Source organism: Corapipo altera, unplaced genomic scaffold (assembly GCF_003945725.1).
Source record: "Corapipo altera isolate COAL_440 unplaced genomic scaffold, ASM394572v1 45, whole genome shotgun sequence".
NCBI classification, from domain to species: domain Eukaryota; kingdom Metazoa; phylum Chordata; class Aves; order Passeriformes; family Pipridae; genus Corapipo; species Corapipo altera.
In genome coordinates, this window is record NW_020884877.1 from 11,522,847 (window position 1) to 11,548,334 (window position 25,488).

Below are 25,488 nucleotides of genomic sequence, written 5' to 3' on the forward strand. Positions count from 1 at the left end.
TGCTTGTCCTGTAGCATGCATACAACTAGAATTCCTCAATTTTATCTGTATAAATTATTTTAATAACCAGGATATTTTCAATTAAACAAGTAGTATGCAGGAATACACAGAAAAGTATTTGGCATTTGAAAATTCTCTGTGCAAATACTTATTTGAACTATCTTCATTTACTCTCCATCAGTGCTGGAATGTGCTCTTGATCCTGCTGAAATGCTGACTTGTCCAACTCTTACTTGAACATATGCATTGAAAGCTTCGGGGGGGAGGAAAGAACCCCAAACCCTTTAAAAAAAGAAATAACAACAAAAAAAAACACAACAAAAAAACCCCCCACACCCCTAGACTCCATACTTTCCCCAGTTATAACCAAAAGACCTCAGGATAAGAAAGGATAAATGTAAGTAGTTTTGATAGTCTGACCCACAGTCAAATGTCACTTTCACTAAACAGCATACAAAGCATAACAAGTACTTTTGGCCCAAGTCAACAAAATATTTAAGAATGTACTTTGAATCATTTTCTAGATTACAGCTATTTTCTTAGATCTAGATTAATACTGTCACGCCTGATAGCAGTTTTTAAACAGTTATTTCATTTTCTTTGAATTTACTGCTGTACTTCACTTTTCAATGCAATTTGGATTATGAGAAATGTCTTCTATCTTAACAGAATCTGAACCATTATCAACTAACCAGTCAAGTCAGAAAATGTTGACTCCTTTATTTCCCCCATCATTGTAATTTCCATTTTATAGGAGGAATTCAGGTAAAAACAAGATTTCTGTAATACAGGATTATATACTACTACAAGAACAACCACCAGTTTACAATGTTAAATACCTAGATAATTTTCAAAACTGCATGTCTGCATATTCAAAATCAAAAAGCACCATAGAGAAAAGATCAACTAAGTAACAATTAACAAAAAAACCAACAACAAAAAAAAAGCTGTCACTGAAAAAGCTGTCACTGTCCACAGGAACCATGTCTAGTCACGTTTTCAGTCAGTCAGTCAGCTAGCTGAAGGTCATGTCATTATTTAGTTTCTGTAGAAAAAACACAAGTACAAAAATAGCATCAAAAAGCAACATACATATTTTTATTTTAAAGTACATATTATAAAATAGAATCACTACAACAGCATATAAATAAGATTTTTAATATCTTTAGAAGAATAATATTAAAGTTTTAGGTATGCTTCTCCAACTTTTAAAGAAGTGTCTCTTTTTCTAAGCAGTGTGTGAAAGCTGCATTTTTTCTGCAGTACGCTGTTGATACAAAATACAGCTATTTTTTTCAGAATACATCTCAACTATGATACAATACTTTTTTCAAACATTTTTGCACAACAATACATTATTATAAATATAGATGTTAATTTCAGGATTTTAATAAAGTTTAAGTAAAAAAATGAATGCAAATCAAATCAGTGATGCAGGACTTTTTCAGAGCAAGAGTAACAAGACAATAATAACCATGTATTTCATGACAGAATAAATGCTTTTCAACTTAGTAAGTGACTAAATAATTATTTAAAGACACTACCAAACTTTTTCAGAAGGGGAAAAATGCAATTAATCCATTTGCTGTGGGTTAAAGTCAATCTGCAATGATTATTAAAACCCACAGAACCCAGGTCCACACAGCTGTGTCTTGCATTTTTAATACATTGCTAGTTAGAAGCTCTGCTTTCTAAGGACTCCCTGAAAGCTTTGTGAGAGACTTTTTGTGGGGGTTTTGTTTTTTTGTTTTGTTTGTGGGTCTGTTGTTTGGTGGGGTTTGTTTTTGGGAGTAGGGGTGGTATTAAAATAGAACTATAAGGTTGCAATAGAGAGATTAATTGGATTTCCAGAATACATTCTTCTGAAAGATAGCAAATTCCTTCCTTCCTCTTCCATTTTTGAATGATATAATTTACACAACTGGCATCAGACACTGCAGTGAGGTTTTCATGAAATACTCAAAGCAATGCAAAACTCTGAGTGGAGAGCACAGGCTGGTCAATAACAAGAACATTAAGATTGGTCTGCTTTCAGCAACTGCCTAGAAGTAGACACTGTAGTTGTCCTCTCAAGCCTAGACTGATTCAAAGCAAGATAGTTTAAAGTGATTATTTCAGCCGTTAATACTTACTTAGCATAAGAGGGGACAACCTCACCCCAAAAAAACCCTTATGTTAGAACTTAAAGAAGTTAAGAGAACATTACTAGTCTCTATTTCCATCTTTTCTCTGCTACTTTTAACTACTCATATAAATTGAATTTTCGCTGACTTGTAGGAGTGCCAGAGTCCGTAAAATTCATTAGGTGCATCAGTTTAGAATATTAATACACATGTATGCAAATTCACCTGATAAACAAAAGGTGAAAGGTAACAAAGTTCTTATGGTCAGATGTTTACATTGCAGGAGCATTATCAGTAGCATACTGTTACCATAAAACATTTTTAAAGAAGCAATTTTGTAAATTGTATTTTTAAAATGATTATTTACATAAGAAAGTGTTAGGGAAAAACATCAGATGTGTAGAAAAAATATTTTATTTAAACTTAATTATTCCACTGAATACCATTTATTTTTGTATAGATTCTAGAATTCTCAGGTCTTATCACAGATTTTAATCAGAGAACCTTGTATAGAAAGGACTACTGCAGAAATCCAGTCACCTTGTTAGAGACAAAAAGCCAGCAATACAATAGGACTTTAAAACAAGGGGTTTTTAAGAGGAAATGACTTCCTTAAGTGAAAACTGAGAGAAGTTTTAGCTAGGCAGATTATTTCCTACAGCTAAAATCCAAAAAGAACAAAAGTTAATATTCTCACATATTCAAAAAAAACCCCTCAGAGGCAGAGAGAATTCCATCTCCTTTCACATGCACAATTTAATCTTTTAGGTGAAAGCAAAATATAAGCCTCTATACTACTGCAAAGCTTTTTGTCAGCTGGTCTAAGGTAAAGTCAGGCAGTAGTAGGCTTCATTTAACTGGGCAAGCCCTTTTTGACAGGGAATCCTTCCTTTTATGTACCATTTCATTTGAATTTGAGAAACCAACTTAAGTCCAAAAAGAGCAAGTAATTTTGTCTATCTGTTCTAAGAAGAGATAGATGCTAAAACAACCTGCTAAAAGACTCAGAATCAAGAACCTCATGTACAGGATGTAACACTGTAAATTTAGAAATCTCTTCTCCCTGTGATACAGCACAGACTCAGCAGATGAAAGGCTAACCAGAAGGGAAATACTCAGCAGCCATTTCCACCAGAATTACTAGTAATCTGTCCAAGACAGAGTTAACATGTCTGTCTTTCAACAACTAAAACTAGTACTCTGTTATTTGAAATTTTAGAGATACAAAAACCTAGGAAAGGACAGAGAGCTCTGCTGTAATTTTGAATATTGTAAAAAAATAATTTTTAAATAGGATCTTAGTTTTCCATTTTTCTAATTAGGTAAAATGTGTGTGTCTTAATCTGACCTTATAAACAAGTCCATGTTTCTGATTAGTCAATGATATGTGTATATTAGAATTTAACAACATAACTTGAAACATAAAGTAAGCTTTAGCCTTTTGAAAATCCCATTTGGTGACCAAGTGCACACCATTTGTCACCTGGAGACATTAAAGAATCTTCTCAACAATCACGACTGGAAAAACATGTGCTTCTGTGTGAGTTCGTATGTGCGAATAAAAAAAAAAAAAAAATCAGTTTTAGATAGACCATCAGAAGAGAACTTTCCAGTCTTCTCACTCTTATCTTTCTTAAAAACAAAGAAAGAAAACTTCAGGATAGATAATTTTTCTAATTTTGGACGCATATTGTGTTTACACTTTTCTAGTAAAAAGTACACAAGGCAGACCTGGTATCATATTACATGTCACATCATAGTTATTCCTGTAGAGACCCAGAGGCTGGCCTTTAATTGCTGAAAGTAAAAGTCACACTAAAAACAAAACTTTGTACGAAGATAAGAGCATGGGTACAAGTTACTTAAAATTGTGTTCACTTGCTGATTAAAAAAAAAAGAAAAGAAAAGCTTCAAATTAGTTTTAGCTGTAATTCAACGCAGAAAAAGAATGCTAGAAATCCAATTTTTTAAAACAAAAGTTGTATATATAAAGACTAAGGCCACCTTTAGCATTTGCTGCTTATCAGAAGAGCAACATGAAAGTCCTCAGGAAAAAAGGAGAACAAGAACAATCTGGGCAAAATCTTTTTTTGATCTTTGCAACTCTGGGGTCACAAAGAACATCTATACAAAGAAAGGTACAAGGAGTGAAGCTTAGAGGTAAAATATTGACGTGAAGACAGTCAGGATTTCATGTGACGTTTTCTGAATGAGTTAAATCAAAACTATGTCCCTTAGGAAGATAATATGGCTACTGGAAATATCTGAAAGCTATAGTAATATTTGAGTTATTTTGCAGAAAATAGCTTTTTCTTCCCCTACTATATTTCTCTTTTGGTAATAGTTCTAATGTTAAAACGGAAATTTAAAAAGAAAAAAAAAAGAAATTTTATTAAATTTTATGTAATTTGAAGCAAACCAATGTTTTAAAAGAACAATTCAGTTTTGGTCCCTGAAGTCTAAAAAATATAAAACCTCTAGGAGTTTAGCCATCTTTCACAGACATAAGCATCAAACAGTAAGTTCTCAAACTAATTATCTTAAACACCCATCTCAATCCCTCCACCACAAGCTCTGCAATATTTTCTTCACTATCACACATTTCAGCTACATCTGATTTCTGAGAATCCAGATGACCCAAATATCCCAAACCTTTGGTTTCACCTGACAACCTTACCTGTTCCCCCTGCATCCTTTTTTTATTTACCCCTTCACTCCTCTATCCTCCAACAGCTCAACCCTGCATCTTTATTGAACACCACCGATGGCATGTGTTTTTAACAAAAAAAAGACACACAGAAGCTGATGTCAGTTCCATTGTTTATTCTTGCATTCTCTTTTCAATGTTAATTGATTCTCTTATGTACAAAAGCAAATATTTCTATGAACATCCAGATTGGTTTTTTATCAACTGGTTCATATTTTTCCAAGAATTATAAAAATTCGTTTTTGCTAAAATAAAGTGCATATGTGCATATATAAGCATACACAGATACGTGTACATATATACACACAAACAGATGTACAACAAATTGTATTTCAAGTTGTTAGCTAAGAATAGGTTTAAAGTTTAACATTACATGCTTGTATCTAACCTTAAAAATACTTAGCCAATTAGTATTTCATGTAGCTGAACTTCAGTGTAAGTAACAGCTCAGACTGGGTACTCACCTGCTCAGTAAGTTCTCTGGCGCTTGTTGGGTTCCTCCGAGGGCGAGTCTGCCAACCTCACCTTGAGCCTGACCCCATTCACAATCTTGCCATGTAATGCAGTTATGGCCTCGCTGGCACTTGCTCTGTCTGCAAATTTTGCATAGCCCACATTTTTTCCAGCAACAAGGTAAACTTGTATCAATTGTCCAAAACGACTGGGGGGGGAGATAAAAAAAAAAAAAAAGAATTTACAGGTTTTCCTGCAACATATCCAATCTGAAGTATATATGATTCGTTAACTGCAACAACTGTATTCTGATATGTACACTATGTTTTCTTCTGCTGGCCTCTTCTAAAACTCCCAATTTTCATATTCCCTTCTCTTGAATTATGGGCAGGAACAGAAATAATACCAGAAGTTCACATACTGTTTTCTACAGAATATTACAACAGAACCACAAACATCAGTGATTTCTCTTATTTAAAAGAATATGTAAAGCTAATCAATACTACAGTCCCCAAACATTACATGGCACTCAAAACACCCCCAAAGAAAACAAAATAAGAAATGTTGGATTCAAAGATTTGGATATGAGAAAAAGAAAACTGCTAGGTTTAAACAAAAGCCTTGGGCTAACAGCAACTGGGGACAAACCTCCATCTTAAAGTCCAGACAAGGATCCATTGATGTCACGGGTTTGGAATGTCCTGCCCAAGCCCAGAGAAACCATGCCCTGATTTCATCAAGCCAGTGCAGAAGACTTACTGTGTTTTATCTCTCCCTTTGTGTTCCCTGGATCCTGTGCATTCTGCAAACTTGAATACCCCTTTTTTCCATGTAATTCCCCCAAGATAAAATGGGTTTTCCCCTATGATGTATGTGTAAGACCCCAAATTTATTAACCTGGGTTTTTCCCTTATGTCATCTCCCGAAACGCCCTGTTTGTAATACATTGTAATAGTTACAACCCCCTGTTAAATATGTAGACCCTAAACCCTTTAACTACGAACTTGTAAGTCCAATAAAGTATTCCAGTTTTCTGCCCCCGCTGGGATTGTTGTAGTTATTGACTCGCTACAAAAAAAACCCAAACAAACCAAAAACAAGACATACACACACAAACCAGCAGATAATTTAGAAGCTAAACCTGCATCTCACTTAAATGAACTTACTCAGTTGTGATTCATCTTTGAAAAGGTCTCACTGAAATGACTCAGAAAGCAAACACAAAAGCTTTAGGGAAAACAGATTTCCAAAGCCCTCAGGAGATTCCTAGACAGTTCCTTAAAATACGTTCCTGAAAAATAGTCTGCTTACTTCATATTGAAGTTACACAAATGTATACACAGCCTTTTCCTTCTCCAGCATCTGATTAAGAAAATCTAGTATATCAAATAGGTAGTTTTAAATTCCACATTATGTGCATACTATTTCTTTTCCTTTCCTGGTGCTTTGTACATAGTTTGGCTTTCCAAAGATTTATTGCAAATGCAAGCTATTAGAAAAGGGAAATGTCTTTTTCTTCAAGAGTATACTACAAACAAATAATAGAAAACACTGGAGAACAGTTAACTATAGATTTGTTTTAAAGATGGCAAAAATTGTCTCAAGTCTTTGCTCCTCAAAAGGAGGTCATGTGAAAGAACAGCTGAAATAGCGTCAGCAAGATGCAAACCATTATGATATATGATATACTCATTTAAGTTACTGTGGAAATTTATCAAAATACTTAAATACCTCACAGAAATATTTAAAAGAAAATGCAAGATGAATTAGGAAGAACTGGAAGTACCACATTTTTTGGTTAAAAATAAGCGTTAGAAGACTAGACATTTTACTTTAATTAATTATCAAGTTAATTGATAATAAAGCTGCTATACTGATGACACTGCCTCTGTGCTTCAATGTGAATTCCATTACAAACTAGTTTCAAAAAGCAACTGTTACCTACTGTTCACTTATATTTACTAATCACTGTGCACTGCTCTTTTTGGAAAGCATTTTCACGATAATATTTTATATTTTTAACATTTATTTTAAATATTTCATAGTTTGTTTTCTTTTTGTTAGGAAGCACTTATTTGTAAATGGAGGCTTACCAGAACACATCCTCCAAAACGACAACAGGTAAAGGATGGGGATGAAAAAGTATGAAAAGCCTTTCCTTCACAGAAGTGTCAGGTGGAACTTTTTTTTTGGGTGGTGGCAGAATGGCATCTGTTTGGGGCTGAAGTAACTGTGGGCCAGAAGTTCCTCCAAACGCTTGCTGAAACAGGAGGAAAAAAACACAAGTACAAATTAACTGGGGGGGCAGGGGGCAGAGGAAGTAATTTTACCTTACTTACAATTTTTGTTCCCATCACAGGACATAAACAGCCTCTACAAGTTCTAATCTTCACTACTTTATTTACTTTGGTTATTTCATTAAATTAGACAATAAATCCAAGTAAGCTCAGACAACTTTACAGGGAATAAAAATGTACCAACCAATCAGAGGAACATCTTAAAAAGTGCAGCACCTAAAACAGTTACAGAAGAAAGTGAGCAGTGTTCTTTATTGACATATCTGAAGTTTCTTACAATTCAGACGGATACTAACACTGTGCTTTATATGAACTTACAGGAGGTGTCCTATACTGCTGAACAACTGTGTTGTTATTGCGCAACGCTGACGACACCTGTGCTGTTACCAGCTGTGTTGCCATTTTTCTGATGAGGCTGCAAGCAGAAGTGATAATAAAATACTTAAAGAAAGAGCTAAGTTAATCCTAAATTCAGCAAGAGAAAAGTTTCACTGCACATCTAAGGTTATCTCTGGAAATCTGTAAAATCATGTAAATAATGACAATCAAGCCAGGTTTTCAGGACACTCTACAGACATGATCTGAAAGTATGCATGCTAGCTGGAACTCACTGAAAACAGTAATACATTACTACATATACAGATACAAAACTACCTTTTTTATAATATTCTAGGGGTAAAAAAGATAAAATTATCTCTACAAGAGCCCACTACATTTTGTGAGAGGTGCCTAAAAAGCAAAAGGGACAGAAAAATTTCACCTATTTCAGTAAAGAGCACAAAGATTCAGTTCAGAAGTCAAAATACTGCCACAGAAAGTTTACTTCCCGCTCCTCTTTTCCAGTGATTTTATTTTGTTTTGTTGCAGAATAAGAAAAAGCAATTGTACATTCTGCATAGAGTCACAGCCTGAGATGTAAGACAATGCTGCAGAAATTATTGGAGAATGAAGGTTGCAATCAACATTTCTTCTAGTTTGGGTCAGGCATGCACTTCTGAAGTGAGTCTCCCCATTGTCCCTCCTTACTCTCCACGTCCATTTCCCAGAATAGGTTTGACATGAACTAGATTCCTTTAGGATAAAACTAAGCCAAAATTTTCACTGCAGGAGAGTACCTAAGCCCCTCCAACATGTAATGGGCATTCAAATGACAGGAATGAGTTACAGATGGTGGAAGACCTGTGAGGATATCAGATCCTCATCACCAGCAGCTTTATTCTACATATGTGCTTCAGAAGGCTACTACTCACCCTACTGCAAACAACCAAGAGATCAAAAACACATTCCAGCCCTTGTTACATATACATATACATTGACAAAGATTCTTGACAAATCCAAGATTTTTCTATAGAATCTTAAGAATATATATTTTAATCTTTTCTTTATCAAAGACTAGTGAGTTTCAAAAGGCTTATTCTAAACTATTCAAAAAGAAAACCCCAAACCAAACACCTCAATTTCAGAAAATACTATCTATGAGTATAGAACAAGCTCAGAGTGATATTGGTGTTACTTATGTTAATGATGTATTTATTTTACATTTTGCTCTCCAGAACACAACTTACAACTTTTTATCTCAATATATTAGTACTTACTCTGAACTATCACTCCCATCTTCTAGGAAAGTGACAGTTAATCGATTTCCAGGAGGATACTCAAACCCATGTAATTTGTACTTGGCATATATAGCTGATGCAGCAGTGCTGTACTGAATCACAGCATAGCCTGCAAATACAGTGCACACAGTTTCAGTGTGAGATGGCTAAATCCTAAGAACAAACTACACTCATATAGAACAAAAGATTAAACTGCACATCAGTCATGGATGACAAAATTCTTAAGTCTTTTTACCACATATCGCATTATTTAACCAGAAGTATTTGTAGAAAACTTCAGTGGAATTAACTAGTGACAGACGAGCTGTATTTATGCTACATTGAAAAGCTGGCAATAAAACCACACAAGTGAAAACACGTTTTCTTCACTCATCTGGAATGAGTAACAAAAGGATACATGACTTCATTTAAAAATGCAACTATCCCATTAAGAGTGAATCTCAAGAACTGTAAAGTTATATTTTAGCTCTCTGAATCATTTCAAGCTTCTTGGAGAAGAGACCACTTCCACATTTTTCTCAGCAGCAGCAAAACAAGACTGAAACCAAAATATCTTTTTAATAGAAAACATGATCTGTTTTGGAATTATTTAATCCCATTTACTCATGTCAGCTTCTACATACACACACACACCCCCCTACGCCCATTTCAAGATAAAAACTCTAAAGATCTGTTTAGAGAACATTTTAACTAGATGTCCAATAATTTCTGAAACTTTTTCTTCATTTATTCTACCTAAAACTATTAATTTGATCAAAACCACTTATCATGACTTTGATTCCATTGCTCTTGAGATTTTATTACCTAAAAGTAAAACTATTTATGGCTACCTGTAAACAGGGGTTCAAGCAAAACTGAATGTTTGGGTTTATGCAGTGACAGCAACAATCACTGACTCTTTCCCACAAGTGTACTGTATTTTGCAATATAAATTAATTGAAGTAAAAGTACAAGGAATTTCCTTCACAGATAAAAGAAAAAAACCTTTTTGTACTTATACTTACCACTATTGGTATAAGGATCTCGCTGAACATCACAATATTCCAGTCCTGGAACTAAATCAAAGAGGGCAAACAGCTGCTCTTGGATAAAGGGAAGCCGTGATAACACTGACAGACGTTTGGAGACGGATTCTTGAATTCTGCTCTCGTTTTTTTCAAAACTACAAAATTCTGGTTGCATACCTCAAGAATCAACAAAATAACTTGAGTCAACAAACCAGTATGCCTTCATTTCATGCATATGTTGCATTCAAATTTTAAAAGCAATCCAACTCAATTATATATTAAAGGTAATGTGTTAATTTCACCAATGGAAACCGCAAAATAATTGGCCAACTAGAGCAAAGCAAGCCATAAAAATATAGAGATGAAATGCCTGGCTGGTTTCTAATTTCAACATCCAATCTACTACTTAAGTGTTGGCCTAGGACTCCATTAGCTTTCTTACTCAGTGACCATACTCGAGACTACAAATCACTTTTAGTACCAAAAGCTCTGACTTACAAAATGGAAGCGAATTTCCTCTTGGTTCTTGCCTTGTGTTATTACTGTAATAGTCGTGTTCAAAAGACTCAGATGCCTTATTTTTAGGTTCAGCCAAAATGGCCCTGAAACCTGAAAGAAACAATATAGCAACACCTCAGCACATCTCAATTACCTGACCAGACCCACATTCTCCAAGTACCATATTTAGAACCATATTATTCAGAAAGACCAGTAAGCATTGGCTGTAGTGAAATAACTATAACTCTTGAAGCCTGCCATAGTAATTGTGTGAAAGTTAACAGCTTCCACATAGAACTACTCCTACTCACAAGTTAAGCACAACAATCTACTTGCTGTCAGAATGACTGAGCAAACTACAGTTTACCACAAAGGTTGTGGAGTCTCCATGCTTAGGGATATTCAAAAGCCACCTGGACATGGTCCTGAGCAACCACAGTGCTGAGGTGATCCTGCTTGAGCAAGATGACCTCCAGAGGTCCCTTCCAACTTCAACCATTCTGTGATACTTAGCACGATTCTGAGATGCTCCAAAAGGAATCCCATGAACTTCTGTGCTAAAACAGCAGTTCATGGGTGTTTTGCACTGATCTAGGTTTTGCTTTTATGAAAGAAATGGGTATTATATTCAAGCTGTCCAACTAATTTCATTTTAACCTCACAGAAAAAAGGAAATACAATTTGACTGCTAAGTAATCTCAGGCTCATATTCCTATGCACAAATATAATTTTTATAGAACCACTTATGATAGATATGATGCAGAACCACCTTGTATATTAAGGGAGAAAAAAAACCCAGACACAAAAAGAAGTAAGAACAACAAACAACCAAGTCCTCACACCAAGTTGTTTCATATTTGTGACTAAGCAACACTGAACAGGAGGTTTGACTGAAAGGCTGCTGTTAGGTTTCCCCAAGAGCCTTTCTTCTCCTGGTCTTGAAAGAATGTAATCAGGTGACTGTTCTCACTGAATGTTAACAATGCTACTATTTATTTGCAAAATAACTTTGTCTCAAGAAGTTTTTACATCACAAATAATTTACCTGCAAACACAACTGAAAATAAAAGGTACACTAATGATGATACACACTTATTGCAAAAAAAAAGCCAAAGAATTCAGTCAGATTCTTACTTCGATCACATTCTTCAATTGCTCGGGCAGCTTGCGATGGTTTTAGATACCTCACGTAGCCCAAACCTTTACTTTCTCCAGTGGTTTTGTTTTTAATAATGCTGCAATATTCAATGTCTCCATACATCTAGAACAATTAAAAAGCATATTAATTTCCAACATTTGAAAATGCCTAAAAGTTTCATGTGCTAAAAACCCTTTTGATAATTAAGACAAACCATTTTAAAATAACAATTATCAAATAGCAAATCAGTACCTTAAACTTCTCTCGCAGATCCTCCTCTGTATAGGTTTTTGGTATCATAACAAAGATTCGTGTAAGCTCCTCATCTTCAACATCTCGGTGGCTTCCAGAAGCTCTTGACTGTGCAATAAATACCTAATGAAATAATTACACAGACACTAATTACCGGCAATAGGTCTTAAACACATATCAACAACCAAGAAAAAGGTTTAACAACCTTTGTATTTATTTTTCACATAAGCTAGCTTTCCTGACATGGAAAAAAAGAACAGCTGTGATCACCTGTGACAAAAGATCTACAAATATAATTCACCCCAAATGGTTTCCTAAGCAGGACAGAGGCCAGCAGAAAGTCTTACCAAGGATAATGAACAATGGTGAGGAATACTGCTGCTGACTCAGCAGCACTGCCAATATGCCCAGTGACATGGGAGAGGTAGCAAAGAATGCATTACTGTAACAGGCTTAGTACAGCAGTAGTAAAAACAAATATGCAAACAAACAAACAAACAAACAGGCCTAACAGTTTATTAAAACCTTGCTACTGGAGTTCACTGCTCAGCTGGGCTGAAGTTTGCAGGTCTAGTGCTCTATGAAGGATCGTAACTTCTCACATATGTTACTGTTAAAATCCCTTTTAATTACTGAAGTAAGTTTCATGTCAGAAGTGCACATCAGAAGACAACCAGGAGAAAAAAACAAACAAACCACAAATAAAAACAAACAAAGAAACAAACCCAAAACAACCAAGTAAGAAAAACACAAGCCATTTTCTAAGTAAGCTTCTTATACAAAAGCAGCAACTGATTTCACAGAGCTCTTAATTTATGTTTCTAATAGTCATGCAGGGGAGAAAGGAATACAAGTCTGATCTTTTGGCTTCTGATGGCAAGTTCTTCAGAAAAGATTTTACTGACTCAACTGCATTTTCAAATGAAAACAGGAGGCTGAAAGCTGCCAGCCAATTGCATGGGTTAAAAAAAAAAAAGTTTTGAAAAAAGTTTTCACGAGCTACAAAACCAACATGAAACACAAAGCAAAGCCAGCTGCAAAGCCAGCTCTATTTATTCACATCTATCTTGCTTACAACACTTAGAATATACTGTTTTAAGAATCTCCGTCACAGAGACTCCTTGAAAATTCAAAACGTAGCCCCAAAGAAAGACCCCGTAGTTTCCAGGCAGAGCATTTCCCTCCTGCCTGTTACAGCTTAGGCCACACGTGGGAGCTTCAGGTACGGCTGGGACCCCCCGGTAGCCGCTCCCCGAGGCCGCAGTGGGTCCACCGTGACCGGAGGGGTCTCAGCGCCAGCCCCGGCCGTGCGGGCGGTACAGGCCCGACGGGGTGAGGCGGCCCCTCGCTGCCCGGCTCCCAGGGCTGCTCCGGGCGGGCCCCGACACCGCCTGGCCCCGCTCCCCGGCGGGTACCTTGATGGGCTTGGTGTCGGGGAGCAGGCTGCGGCCGTGCATCTCCTCCATGGCCCGGCAGGCCTGCGAGCTGCGGGCGAACTTGATGAAGGCGATGCCGCGGGACTCATTGGTGCGCCTGTCCCGCAGGAGCCAGATGTTCTGGATGTCCCCGAAGGGGGAGAAGCGCTCTCGGATCAGCGTCTCCTCGGTATCCTTGCCCAGCACCACGAAGATGCGGCTGTTGGGCGGCTCGTCCAGGCACTCGGCCGAGAGGCGGACGCCGCTGCTCTCCTCCATGACGAGTTTCCCTGCAGGGCCGGCAGGGAAGTGCCGCTGCGCCCTTTCCGCCGGGGACACAACGCGCCCGCCCCTTCCGCCACCTCTTCCTCCGCACCAGCCGCGCCCCTCCCACCCCCGGCGCCGCTCCTCGGGCTCTGCGCTGTTACCGGGGGGCGGCTCCATCACCGAGGCTCGGCCCCGTTACCGAGCGGCGGCCCTGCGCCGGGTCCTCGCTGCTTTGCAATGTCGTTAGGGACAGAGACTCCACAACAGCTCTGGGCGGCCTGTGCCAGTGCTTGGTTGCCCTCACTGTAAAAAAAGTGTTTCCTGATATTCAGAGGGACCCCCCTGTGTTTCAGTGCATGCCCGTTGCCTCTGGTTCTGTCACTGGGCACCGCTGGGAAGAGTCTCGATCCTTCATTCTCTCCCTTCAGCTATTCCTATATATTGATAGCATCCACCCTGAGCCTTTGCTTCTCTGGGCTACGCAGTCCCAGCTCTTGGCCTTTCTTCATGTAAGAGAGGTTCTAGTCCCTTACTCACTTTTGTGGCCCTTCACTGGACTCTCTCCAGTAGGTCTTAAGGTGCCTCAGCAGTCCTGAGTAGAGAGGAAGGGTCTTCTCCCTTGTCCTGCTGGTAGCACTCCTAATGCAGCCCAGGATACTGGTCACCCTCTTTGCTGCACATTGCTGGCTCATGTTCACCTTGGTGTCCACCACAAGACCTTTCTGCAAAGCTACTTTGAGCCAGTCACCTCCCTCCTCCAGTTGTACTGGGTCATGCGGTTGTTCCTCCTCTGGTGCAGGTGTCTTGCACCTTGTTGAACTTCTTGGTGCTCCTGTCAGACCATTCTCTAGTCTGTCAGGTTCATATGGATGGTATCTGGTAGGACCTGATATATCGACCACTCCTCCCAGGTTTGTTAGCATTGTAAATAAACAGCATTGTAGAAGATGCTTTACAGAGTGTGACTCCATTCTTACTGGGATCATAATGGACAAACATCTCCTGGTGCAAAATGAAGTTCAAAGAAGAAATCAGGGGATCAGGCTGCACACATTCTGTTACTTTTGACAAGCAAATTAAATATGCAGAAATGCCCCTTTCACGTAAGCAGATGAAGTTGTCAAGAGGAAGAACGTGATAACTGTGACCAACATTTTAGATTTTTTCCACAGATCAAAATGGATGATGTTGAAAAACGTAAAAATATCTTTATCCAGAAATGTTCTTAGTGCCACACTGTTGAAAAAGATGGAAAGCATAAGACAGGACCAAATCTTTGGCGTTTATTTGGCTGTAGAACAGGACAAGCTGCAGTATTTTCTTACTTAAATGCAAACAAAAACAAAGGAGAAACTAACAGATGACATGGATAAGCTGCAGTGTTGGAGGGGATATATTTGCAAAAAACCTTTTTCTTTAGAGCTATGACAGAAAGCCTTACTCGCAAGGAGTTACTCTCACAACTTTGCATTACTGCAGGCAAATTTCAACTAGTTTTAGAAACAAAAATCCTCATTCCCTGTATTAAAATATTAGTAAAATTTCCAATACTCAGTACACCAAATTAGGTTTATAGCTTTCCCAGAATTTCCTAGTACCAACGGGCAGATTTTAATTTCTGTTCCTGGAGTGTTTTTAAATTTTGTTTACTGGTAACTACCCTCTACTGGCATCATGGTATGCTACAGTTGTTTTGCTTGACTAAATACTGTCTCCTACTAGTATGTTATGACTTTTGGTTTTTCTTGTGTTTTTCATACAGACAGTCTTGAAAAGCAGTGGAACAACTCCAGTGGAGAGTATTCTGTGAGAGTTTCATTCTTTTTATTTCTATTATTTGAATATAAATTATATTATTTGAATCAAACTATTAACTACAAATACAGTCTTGGTTTGGGTTTTTTTCTGGTTACCAAAGTGCTTTAGAATTGGCTGACTTCTTTATTTTTCTGTGATTTCTAGGAAACACTTTGTGACATTCACTTTATACTGGGACTCCCTTCATACAAAACATTGTCAGCACATATTGACTGTTTTTCCCATTAAAATTGTGTGAAAACATCATACAACTTTTAAAAGAAAGTCAACAAAGCAATATCTAAATCCACTTTAGACAATGGGAAGTCAGCTCTGGAGGACAGAAGAAAAACATGGACATGTCATTTATAGGTCTTGCAGTAGTTTTAAGTACAACATTAGGCTTCTGTTGACAGAGACAGGTTTTAGCAGGTTTAGAAGGAAACACTAATGGTTTTTCAACTTGTCAAGAGATTCCAGGAACTGACCGTTGACAATCCTTTTTCTAATGCCCCTCAATGGAGCAGAGCTTGATGAATTTCATGTCAACTGCAGATGTTCATTTTCAAAAACTGTATGAAATTAGGTTGGATCCTCTGGATATTGGAATTACAAAGATACTTACATACTCTAAAAGTATTAAGTAGTTGTATGTGAAATGGTGCAAAGAACTGCAACTTTCCGTGATGCAAAAAGGACTTATATTTTACTTAATAAAGTGACATGAAGACAATGTATACCTTGTGCATTTTATATTATCATTTATCATTTATGCTCACATTCTCTTGGATTCTACATGGACAATGTTCAAAAGCATCCCACCTTTGATTTGAAACCACTGATATTTTCATACATATACGGTGTTGTGCCAGCCTTGTACTTTATTATATTTTTTGGTTTTTGTGACTTGTTTGGAGTGAGAATACACTGACAAGAGTATTTAGAAAACCCTAAGAAATACCTTCCTGTTTCAAAAATTATTTTTGCTGCAATTAAAAAGCAGAATGAAAGAGCTGATGTTATTTGCATACCTGAAAAAAAGCAACTTCATTGAACATTGCTTCAGCAGCTGCAATGTTAGTGAAAGACAGTTCTACTTTTGACTAGCTCCTATGTCAAGTTTTAGTATTTTGATGTTAATTATTCATTAGGGACTGGCCTTAGCAAAATCAAATAAGGATATGTTTTAGGATGTTGTGTCCTAGTAACATTGTGAGGTGGGCATTATTTATATGGTGTTATACATTTCATATAGAGACATCTATAGAAATAGAAGGTTCTATACAAATACTGTTCCTTTCTATAAAGACGTGAGAACCTGATTCTGCAACTAGTTATTCAAACACCCACTGAAACTATTAGTCTATTATGGCTATGTAAAGCTACAGTGTCCATTCCCAGGTGCTCATTTTATCTGTACTGCTTCAATGCTTACCCACCAGGGGCTTTAACTGGTTGTCTTCTGCACTCCATAGAACTGAACTGATGGTTTGAAGGAAGGGAATAAGCAAGCATCAGGTGACAACTTCTCTGACACAACTGGGTGAGCACTTGCTTCTCTTTTCTTTTGTGCTGTAGTTTTAAGATAGTTCCCCCTTTCAGTTTAATAGTCAGGATCTCTTCTGTTGACTGTTTAAACAATTAAAGCATCTACCTGAATAACAAAAACTTTCTCAAGTGCTTTTCTCATTTTCATTTTGAGGAGCGCTCTATCACTGCCCTTCTGAACAGAGAAACACACTCTGCCTGAAAAATGCACTGATATTTCTGCTTGTGATTCTTTTAGGGCACCTCTGTATGTCTGTACCCAAGGAAACCAGGTGAGACTGGCTAAAGCCTTTCTTGCTGTTTGAGTTGGCATTGTGCATCCCTGCTGACTAAAGGTGCATTATATGTAAGATGCATCAGATGTAAGCTGCCTGTACCTCAGTACAGCATGTTTGTAGAATTACGAAGGCAGCACAATCTCGTGGCATTGAAAAATCCATTTTTCTTTTGGCCCTCCCACAAAAGGCTTAAACTAATTATTTCAGGCCCACACATGAAGCTGCAGCCCAGTATACAGTGTGCTTGGTTTACTCATCATACAAACAGATGTATAGTTTGATGTGTGCCAGACAGACCCCAGTTTTCTCCTAACATCCACCAATGCACAGGACACCAGGCTGGGCTTCTGAATCAGGTCTTATCCTGACACTGTGTCCAAAGCCCATGCAAGTTATAGAACAGTCAAGCCACTGTGATCATCTTTGTCACATTTCATCCTGAAGAGCTTCTAGTTTATACACAGATTTAAGACTGCAAACTTCTTTACAATTAAGGTGTTACAGTAAAGCATTCACTATGTATTTTATGCAGTGGAGATAACTGCAGTTTTACTTTCTTCAGTCTTGACTCTGCTATTTGAGAGATTATCAATATCCAGATGTTTAATGTAATGAATTCCCTGCATAAAGTCCCAGAAAATAAACTAAAGATGCCACAAGACCTTGAAGAAACGGTAAGGGAAGACATTGTTTATAACTAGGCTTACAGAAACACTAAATTGTTTTAAGTGTTTACATACAGAACTGCTACACAGTAACCATTTCGTAGTAAACATGGGTATGAGTGCTCAGACCAAACCTTACTGCAGCGAGATAGTAAAAATTATTTCCATACAATTATTTCGCACCCAAGGTCCTTGCTTGAGAGCTGGGGGTACGCGCCAGACTGACCTCCAGCAGTTCATACGATTTCTTTGTGTAAGGGGAGTGTTTGTGCCAGCGCTGCAAAACCGCAAATGCGGTTCGGAGCGTGTGGCAGCGGCGCCCTTGGCGGGGACGGCTCAGCGGCGGCCCCGGCAGCGCTGGGGGCGAGGGCGGCCCCTCGGCTGCGTCCTCCCGAAAGCGGGGCCTCCGCGGACGATGTGACAGTCGCGGCGCAGTCTGGAGGGCTGCGCTCGCTGCCGCGTGTGGAACCCCTTTGCGTCACAGCTCCGGCGGCGCGTCGGCAGCGCGCTCGGAAACGCTTCAAGAGAGCAGCGTTTCAGCCGCCCTTGCCCCCGCGGAGATGCGCTGCCATTTCATACCCGAGCCACCTGCGTGGAAAGAGCTTCGTGAGAGGTGCGAGCAGCTCGGGGACGACCCCCTAGAGCGTGTCCTCCGACCCCCGCGCTTGCCGCCCCTCGCCCCGCACGCCCCGAACCCCGCAGCCCCCTCGCCGCGGGTTCTGCAGCCGGGCGCGCCCCCCTTTCCCACCGCCACGGCAGCCCGGGGCCAGCCCGGCTCCCTCCTCTCCCCAGCGGCTGGGGCTGCTGGCGGGGACGGCCCTCGGCGCCCCCCGCCTGCCCCATTGCCGAGGGGGTGCCGTGGGCGGCGGGGTTTCTCAATGGAGAGCCCGTCCTCCTGCGGCAGCATCCCTGTGCGCCGGGGAGAGACGGAGAGTTGCACAGAACACCGTCGAAGGCGGGGGGCCAGGCACGGAGCCCTGCTGCCACAGCGGCCCGGGACCGGCGGCAGGGAGGCGACGGCTGCTCAGCCTGCAACAGTGCGGGCACCGAGACTGGGAGCCAAAATCCTTTGTCTGTGGCTTCCTAAGCAGTCTCCTAGCTGCGGAAGCCGCAGCATCTGCACAGAGTCCCTTATCACCCCCGACTGCTGCGGGAGACACGGCAATCCTTCGGGACACACATGTAGCCCTTCCTCCCGGCTGACACCCGCGAACCCCCCTGAGCTGTATTTTGGACACCTGTCCCAAAAGCGCTCCCTCTCCTTGCACTGCCCGGACCCCGCGCCGTAAGGGTCTGCTGCAGGAACAGGGTCCTCTGGCAGGTCGGAATCCCGTTTGGTTGAAGATTTGCCCGTTTGTTTTCCCAGCCACCCAAACTCCCATTCATGAATTTCTGAAGCAGCCTTCATTCAGTCTTTGGTGAGCGCATGAAAGACATTTTTCACGTGTTAAGATCCATGACTCTTGTTTTTTTTTTCAATCGCTTACGCGTAGGCATTGATTAAGCAATGAAACGTGCTCCACGTGCGCACAGAAATAACCCCGGTCCGTCTGCCGGCGATGGATGCGGTCGGATTCCGTCTGGCAGCCGGTGATGCCGGAGCGGACACTCAGGAGCGCCTCGGCGGGCCCGCTCCCGCCGGGCTGCCCTGCGGGAAAGCAGCTTTCGGCAGAAAGCCCTGGGCGGCTCCTGGCAGGCAGAGCCCGCTGTGCTGCCCGCACGCCGCGCCAGGAGGGAAGCGCCGCGGGTGCAGTGCGCACCGGGCAGAGCTGGGTCTCCGCACGGGTGAGGCTGTAGGCAAATCAACTCAGAGATTCAAGAAACGGAATTCATTCGGGATTCTTGAATGGGCTCCGTTTTTCCGCCTGTCTCCTGAAGTACTGAATCAGCTCAGATAATGCTATAAATTAGAGCTCTTTAATGCGACCGCTCGCATTACCTCCCGCCGCCTTTCCCGCGGCCCACAGCCCGGTTCGTCTCTCTTCCCCAAACACGCATCACAGACAAAAGGCCCCTCCCTCTCCCCCCGATGTTGTTGAATGAAGCTCCCTAGCGCAGCTCCCCACTGCCGGGGGTCCTCCTGCTGGGGGACGCTGCGCGCCCCGCCCGCTCTGCTGAGGCTGCTCTGGCCAGGCGGGCGACGGTACCCCCTCGTACCCGCAGCGGGGCTTGCCAGCCCTCCCTCCCCCCCGCCTGCCCCCCCACTCGGCTCACGCGTCCTCCCCTCCCTCCTTCTCAGTGGTCTGCCGACTGGCTTACGCAGCAGCCGCCGCCAGCACTGACAGCACTTGGCAGAAGGGGTTTGCCCGAGCGCTCCCGGAGCATCTCCAGAGGCGCGGCGGCAGCGCCTGCCCGACTCACCAGGGGAGCGGCCCGAAACCGAGGACCGGAGCCAGAGCCGGAGAAGGACTGAAATCCGGGAAGCAGAAAAAATATCTAGAAAAATACGAATAATACTACTATTAATAAAGAGTGGTGGGCAGGAAAAGGAGGTCGCGGGGGGAAAGTAGGTGGCGAGAAGAAGGCGCGGCTCTGAGCAAGGGCCCGGGCAAGGGGCAGAAGCGACCCTTCGCCGGGGCTGCCAGCAGTCCCCCCGGGCCCCGGGGCGGCCGTCGGGGCGGCGGCAGCACGTGGCGACGGCAGGGCATGGCCTGAGCCACCCCCGCCGCTGGCACCATGGCCACCGCCGGCGATGCTGGCCTCGACGTGGCAGCCGTGGAAAGTTTCCTAGAGAGGCACCCGGAGCTGGTGGAGAAGTGGCTGAAGAGGAAGAACTCGCTCCCTGGAGCGCCTGCCCAACCCGCCGCCCCCACTGCCGGCCCGTCGGAGGAGCGACGGAGCAGCGACGGCCCCGGCGGCGGCTGCGGTAGCGCGGGCGGTCCCGGCGGTCCCGGCCCCGGCGGCGGGGGACTGCAGCGCCGAGCGTCCCAGAAGGAGCTGCGGAAGAGCTTCGCCCGCTCTAAGGCCATCCACGTCAACCTCACCTACGACGAGCATGTGCACGCCCGGGCGCAGGAGCCGCTGAGCAGCGTGCGGCGGCGGGCGCTGCTGCGGAAGGCCAGCTCCTTGCCCCCCACCACCGCCCACATCCTCAGTGCCCTGCTGGAGTCCCGCGTCAGCCTGCCTCAGTACCCCCCCACCGCCCTGGACTACAAGCGCTACCTCAAGGAGCACAACGAGCGCCAGTTCTTCCTGGAGCTGGTCAAGGACATCTCCAATGACCTGGACCTCACCAGCCTCAGCTACAAGATCCTCATCTTCGTCTGCCTCATGGTGGACGCGGACCGGGGCTCCCTCTTCCTTGTGGAAGGAGCCGCCGCCGGCAAGAAGACCCTGGTCTCCAAGTTCTTCGACGTGCACGCCGGCACCCCTCTGCTGCCCTGCGGCTCCACCGAGAACAGCAACGAGGTGCAGGTGCCCTGGGGTAAGGGCATCATCGGCTACGTGGCGGAGCACGGAGAGACGGTCAACATTCCCGACGCCTACCAGGTAGGAGCCGGGCAAACTCCCCCCGCACCCCGGCAGCGGAGGTGTCTGCTGAGAAGCCCCGCCATCGCCCGGCCCCGCCGCCCCCCGGGGCGTCCCTCCCCGCCGCCCAGTCTCCCCTGGGGTGTCCATCCCCGCCGCCCAGTCTCCCCTGGGGTGTCCATCCCCGCCGCCCAGTCTCCCCTGGAGTGTCCATCCCCGCCGCCCAGCCTCCCCTGGGGTGTCCCAGCCGGGGCGGCGGGGATTCCGCGGAGCAGCCGCGGGGATGCTCGGGGCAACTGTTGACGGGGCGAGAGGGAGCTCCGGTAAAGGCGAGAGAGAAAGCCCCTCCCAGTTGGCCGATGAGGCTAAAGTAGCTCTGAAATCGGTACAGCAGTGCTTCTCAATTTCGCAGGAACGATAGGTGGCTTCATGTGTTTTGGAAACATGCTTTGGAGTCGGCTGAAGAAAAGTTTCAAAACATGCTCATGACAGTCCCAGTGATAGTGTTAAATCTGTCTCAATGTTCCCTGCCTGTCCACTGCTGAAATAAAATCTCATTGCTTTCAAAAGGGCATGTATTTTCACCTTTGCATATGCCCACTCAACCCACGTGGCGTGTGTTTTCAAACCTATTCCTAGGAGTGGTATAACCAGTCCTGTTATTCTCCAACGAAGACTGTTCCCACTTTTTACTCTTTTAGAGGCTTCAGTGTAAATTGTGAAAATGTAGCTTTGGCTTGAAGGCAAACATTACCTTTGACTTCAGCAGGGATAGATGAGCCCTTGCCTGAGTGTGTTATTGCAGACAGAGCCTTCTGTTTCCTTGCTTGAAATGTACCTCTTTTTCCAGGGGTCTATTTCCAGTGTTTATTTGTGTGAGTCACTATCAGCAATTTGAGGTTCTTGAGAAAATCAAGAACCACAGAGTGACAGATCGTCTCAATTAGGATTATGGAAAGCATTAGAAAGGTGGGAGATGTATGTCTTTAAGAATTTTAGTAACAATCGTTGCCCATTGTCTTATTTTGCTCTACAGTAATAACAAAAATAATAAACATTAAAAAACTGATGATGCTTTGTAGCAAACTACAAGGAAGAAACTTGAAAAACAAGATTTTTTTTTTTAAATACAGATATTTGAAGCTGAATATTTATTTATTTGTCAAGCAGTATTTGAAAAATACTGGACACCTCACAGATCCAGACTGACAGATGTTCCCAACCCACAGAGTTCAAAGGGAATGAAAAGAGCTTGGTAAAAATGTTCAGACTAAAATGAGTATTGGATTACTTTTGAAAGAAAAACCTCAACTGGCTTTCTTCCGTTGTTTTCCCCTTTCTCCATTATACACTTTCTCTTGCAATCTGTTTTTATTTTCACTACTAAAACTCTGCAGTTCCCAGAATATCTGCTGCTGCAGGTGAAGCAGTATGTTCTCAATAGTGTCAACTCACTAAACAGATAAAGGATGTCTGAGTTTGGCTGGGAAAGAGCTTGATCCCTCTTTTTAACTTGGGATAACTCCAGCCATCTTTTTTTGGAGGTGAAAATTCCACTAGAAAGGCAGTGTGTTTTCTGATCCTAGGGAACTGTATTATTTTTTATTCAACATTTGTTCATGTTGTGTTCACTTCCCTGTGAAAAAGTCCAGCTACTTTAAACAGTTTATCGTCTGTTTCATTTGCAGAGGAAAGTGAAAAACAATCCATCCAGTTGTCATTCCCAGTACTATTTATGTTATACTTTTGTCTGGCTCTTATTAAAAGTCAATTTAAATATTATAAATAATAAAATTCATTGTGTATTTAAGCCATAAGTACTTTAGTTGCAGTAGATGGGCAAGTTCTAATTCAAGTCCATCTTGTAATTACATCAACTGCAACTTCCCTGCTTTCAGTGGAGCTACTTCTGATTGACTTTAGTGCAAATGAAACTTAAGATCTTGCAACATTTATGAAAGTTTTGCTTGATAATAACATGGGGGATCTGCTTTCTGTTACATTTCTGAGTTAGTAACAGTTTATCTTCTCTTACATGGCAAGTGTATGTATCCATTGTGCATCATTAAAAGAAGACCTTTCCAATTAAATAGTAAAAAGAGCTCTATGGAAGCCCAGGTACGTGTGTGTGAAGAAGTGACAGCTGTTCTGTTTCAGGTCATTGTAGTGCTCACAATAGAGCACTTAAAAAATTAATAAATATGATGATAGGATTTTTGCCAGTATTGCCACCGATGATGAAAGTGTTTAATCAATTGTCAGGTAAAAAACAGCACCACCAGGAAACTCTGTCAGGTGGAGTTGGAGAAAAAGTGGTGACAGCACAGCACCATTTTTTGTCCATTGAAGAGGGTTTCTACATTAATGCTACTCATTTGGTAAGAAAAGGCCTTACATTAGGTCAGAGGAACACTTTTAGATTAAAGTTCTTTTGCTTGCTTTTTAAATTAATGACCTTGTTTAAAAAGAGGTAAATATACTTCCATGTCATCAATTAGCTAGTTTACAGTATTGGGTAATTTATTATCATCCAACCATGTCTGTTTTCTCAGAGCCTGATCAAACACCGGTTGGAATTCTACCACTGAGTGGAAAGTGCATTGCCTGCTTCTATTGTCAACTACGACTGACATTAATGGTACTTCAGTGCAATCAGCATTACGTTTAAGTCCTGTCACGTCTTGCAGTTTGTTTCATGCAGGAAGTCAGTTCCCTGTCCCCATACACACACCAACTGCTTTAGGAAGTATTTGTAAATGACTGGCTGTGTAATTTTCAGAGACAGTGTAGTTTTTCAGTTGCACATTTATTTTTCTAAAAAGAAAAAATACTAAAAAATCAAATCAGTAATAGGCTGGGGTTTTCCCACAATCCAGGTGATTGTTAGTGTTGTTGAGTCTGACTTTCTAAATCTGCTTATGTAAACAATCTTTCTTAATTCAATAAACATACACATATATAAGGGTTAGAATTAATATTATGTATTGAGGACTGTATAATAATCACTTCTTTTAATACTAAGCAATGACTATATAATATCTCACAGTAATTTAATTTATGAAGTTCAGCTGTAACTGAACAAACTTCTTGGAAGCTCACAGCAAAAAAGAATTTGACAAATAGTTTATGGAAAGGTTTAGATTAACGTTCTATGACTGATTCAAAAGTTGCACAATTTCATTCATGTCATTAAAAGCTTTATTTATTAAATTTCAAAGTCACGTGATGAAAAAGAGTTTATAATTATAACAGTAACATATACGATCTGATCTGCAAGAGTTAGCACTACAGAGGATCTGAGAACAAGAAAGCAGTTAGATACTTTCTTTGCATTTTGGAGCCAGTCTAGAACTCTTTCTCCTAAAATTAATCCAGTTGATTTATAAACTGAACTTTTAGTCATTTTAAGTTCTGTTATAGGGCCTTTGGTCTTGCCATATGTTAATTTTGGGAAGCATTTCTGACTCCTTATTCTTATGTGAATAATGCACTATGTCTTGAGCACTCATTTGGAAGAATTTGGTTATACTGGCAAGGAAATTTGTGGCCTAAATGCCCATTGAGGCTCCCCTTAGGAGAGAATAGATGTAGGTTCTGTAGTCATTTGTGAATACTATTAAACATATTGTAAGTATACAGGCAGAGAGGCCATTATCTGTAGTTCTTAGGAATTGTTTAAATTTTTTTTTCCTATTTAAAGCTATGGATTTTTTCACGTCATCCCTCCTTCTCACAGGATATCTATGATGTTTAGCCAAAATTACTGATAATTTCAATTTTTTCCATCTTTTAGAGCAGTATTTAAATAATAAACATTTAAAATCACAAGTAACGTTTGGTTATTGCTATACTTTTAGCTGTGCAAAAGCTGGGAGATAGTTTAATAGCATCCCAAATTCTTCTAACTAGTGGAAAAAATATTACCCTCTAGAATAGTAAGCATATATCAGAAAGGGGTG

At 41.4% G+C, this 25,488-nt stretch overlaps 2 protein-coding genes across 4 annotated transcripts in view; one reads left to right on the forward strand and one right to left on the reverse strand.

Annotated features, from left to right (window-relative positions):
* Positions 1–35: 35 nt before the first annotated feature.
* Positions 36–13,845, reverse strand: RBM45 (RNA binding motif protein 45). Of its 2 annotated transcripts, none has more exons than XM_027637234.1 (10): positions 13,507–13,845; positions 12,092–12,214; positions 11,836–11,962; positions 10,702–10,812; positions 10,201–10,380; positions 9,176–9,305; positions 7,899–7,995; positions 7,377–7,540; positions 5,295–5,491; positions 36–1,045 (listed from the first exon to the last, which is right to left on the reverse strand). In XM_027637234.1, exons 1-9 carry the CDS (start codon positions 13,783–13,785, stop codon positions 5,299–5,301), a joined length of 1,404 nt encoding a protein of 467 aa, XP_027493035.1. In that variant the 5' UTR covers positions 13,786–13,845; the 3' UTR covers positions 36–1,045; positions 5,295–5,298. The 2 variants fall into 2 exon arrangements, with proteins under 2 accessions (XP_027493035.1, XP_027493034.1); XM_027637233.1 differs by having other exon boundaries at positions 7,377–7,543.
* A 6,854-nt stretch (positions 13,846–20,699) lies between these two features.
* Positions 20,700–25,488, forward strand: part of PDE11A (phosphodiesterase 11A) — a 127,362-nt gene continuing 122,573 nt past the window's right edge. For both annotated transcript variants that reach the window (XM_027637449.1, XM_027637450.1), the window contains exon 1: positions 20,700–21,550. In XM_027637449.1, the coding sequence (XP_027493250.1) occupies positions 20,738–21,550 (813 nt within the window). In that variant the 5' untranslated portion in view covers positions 20,700–20,737. The remainder of the gene's footprint in view (positions 21,551–25,488) is intronic.

What these genes read in the sequence shown, in the direction of transcription:
- RBM45 (XM_027637233.1), bottom strand. Translation starts at nt 13,785, where the DNA reads ATGGAGGAGAGCAGCGGCGTCCGCCTCTCGGCCGAGTGCCTGGACGAG. An exon ending in AATTGAAGAATGTGATCGAA is followed by an intron (nt 10,813 to 11,835) that starts GTAAGAATCTGA and finishes TGTTTCTTTCAG; the next exon opens with GTTTCAGGGCCATTTTGGCT. An exon ending in AGGAAATTCGCTTCCATTTT is followed by an intron (nt 10,381 to 10,701) that starts GTAAGTCAGAGC and finishes TTGATTCTTGAG; the next exon opens with GTATGCAACCAGAATTTTGT.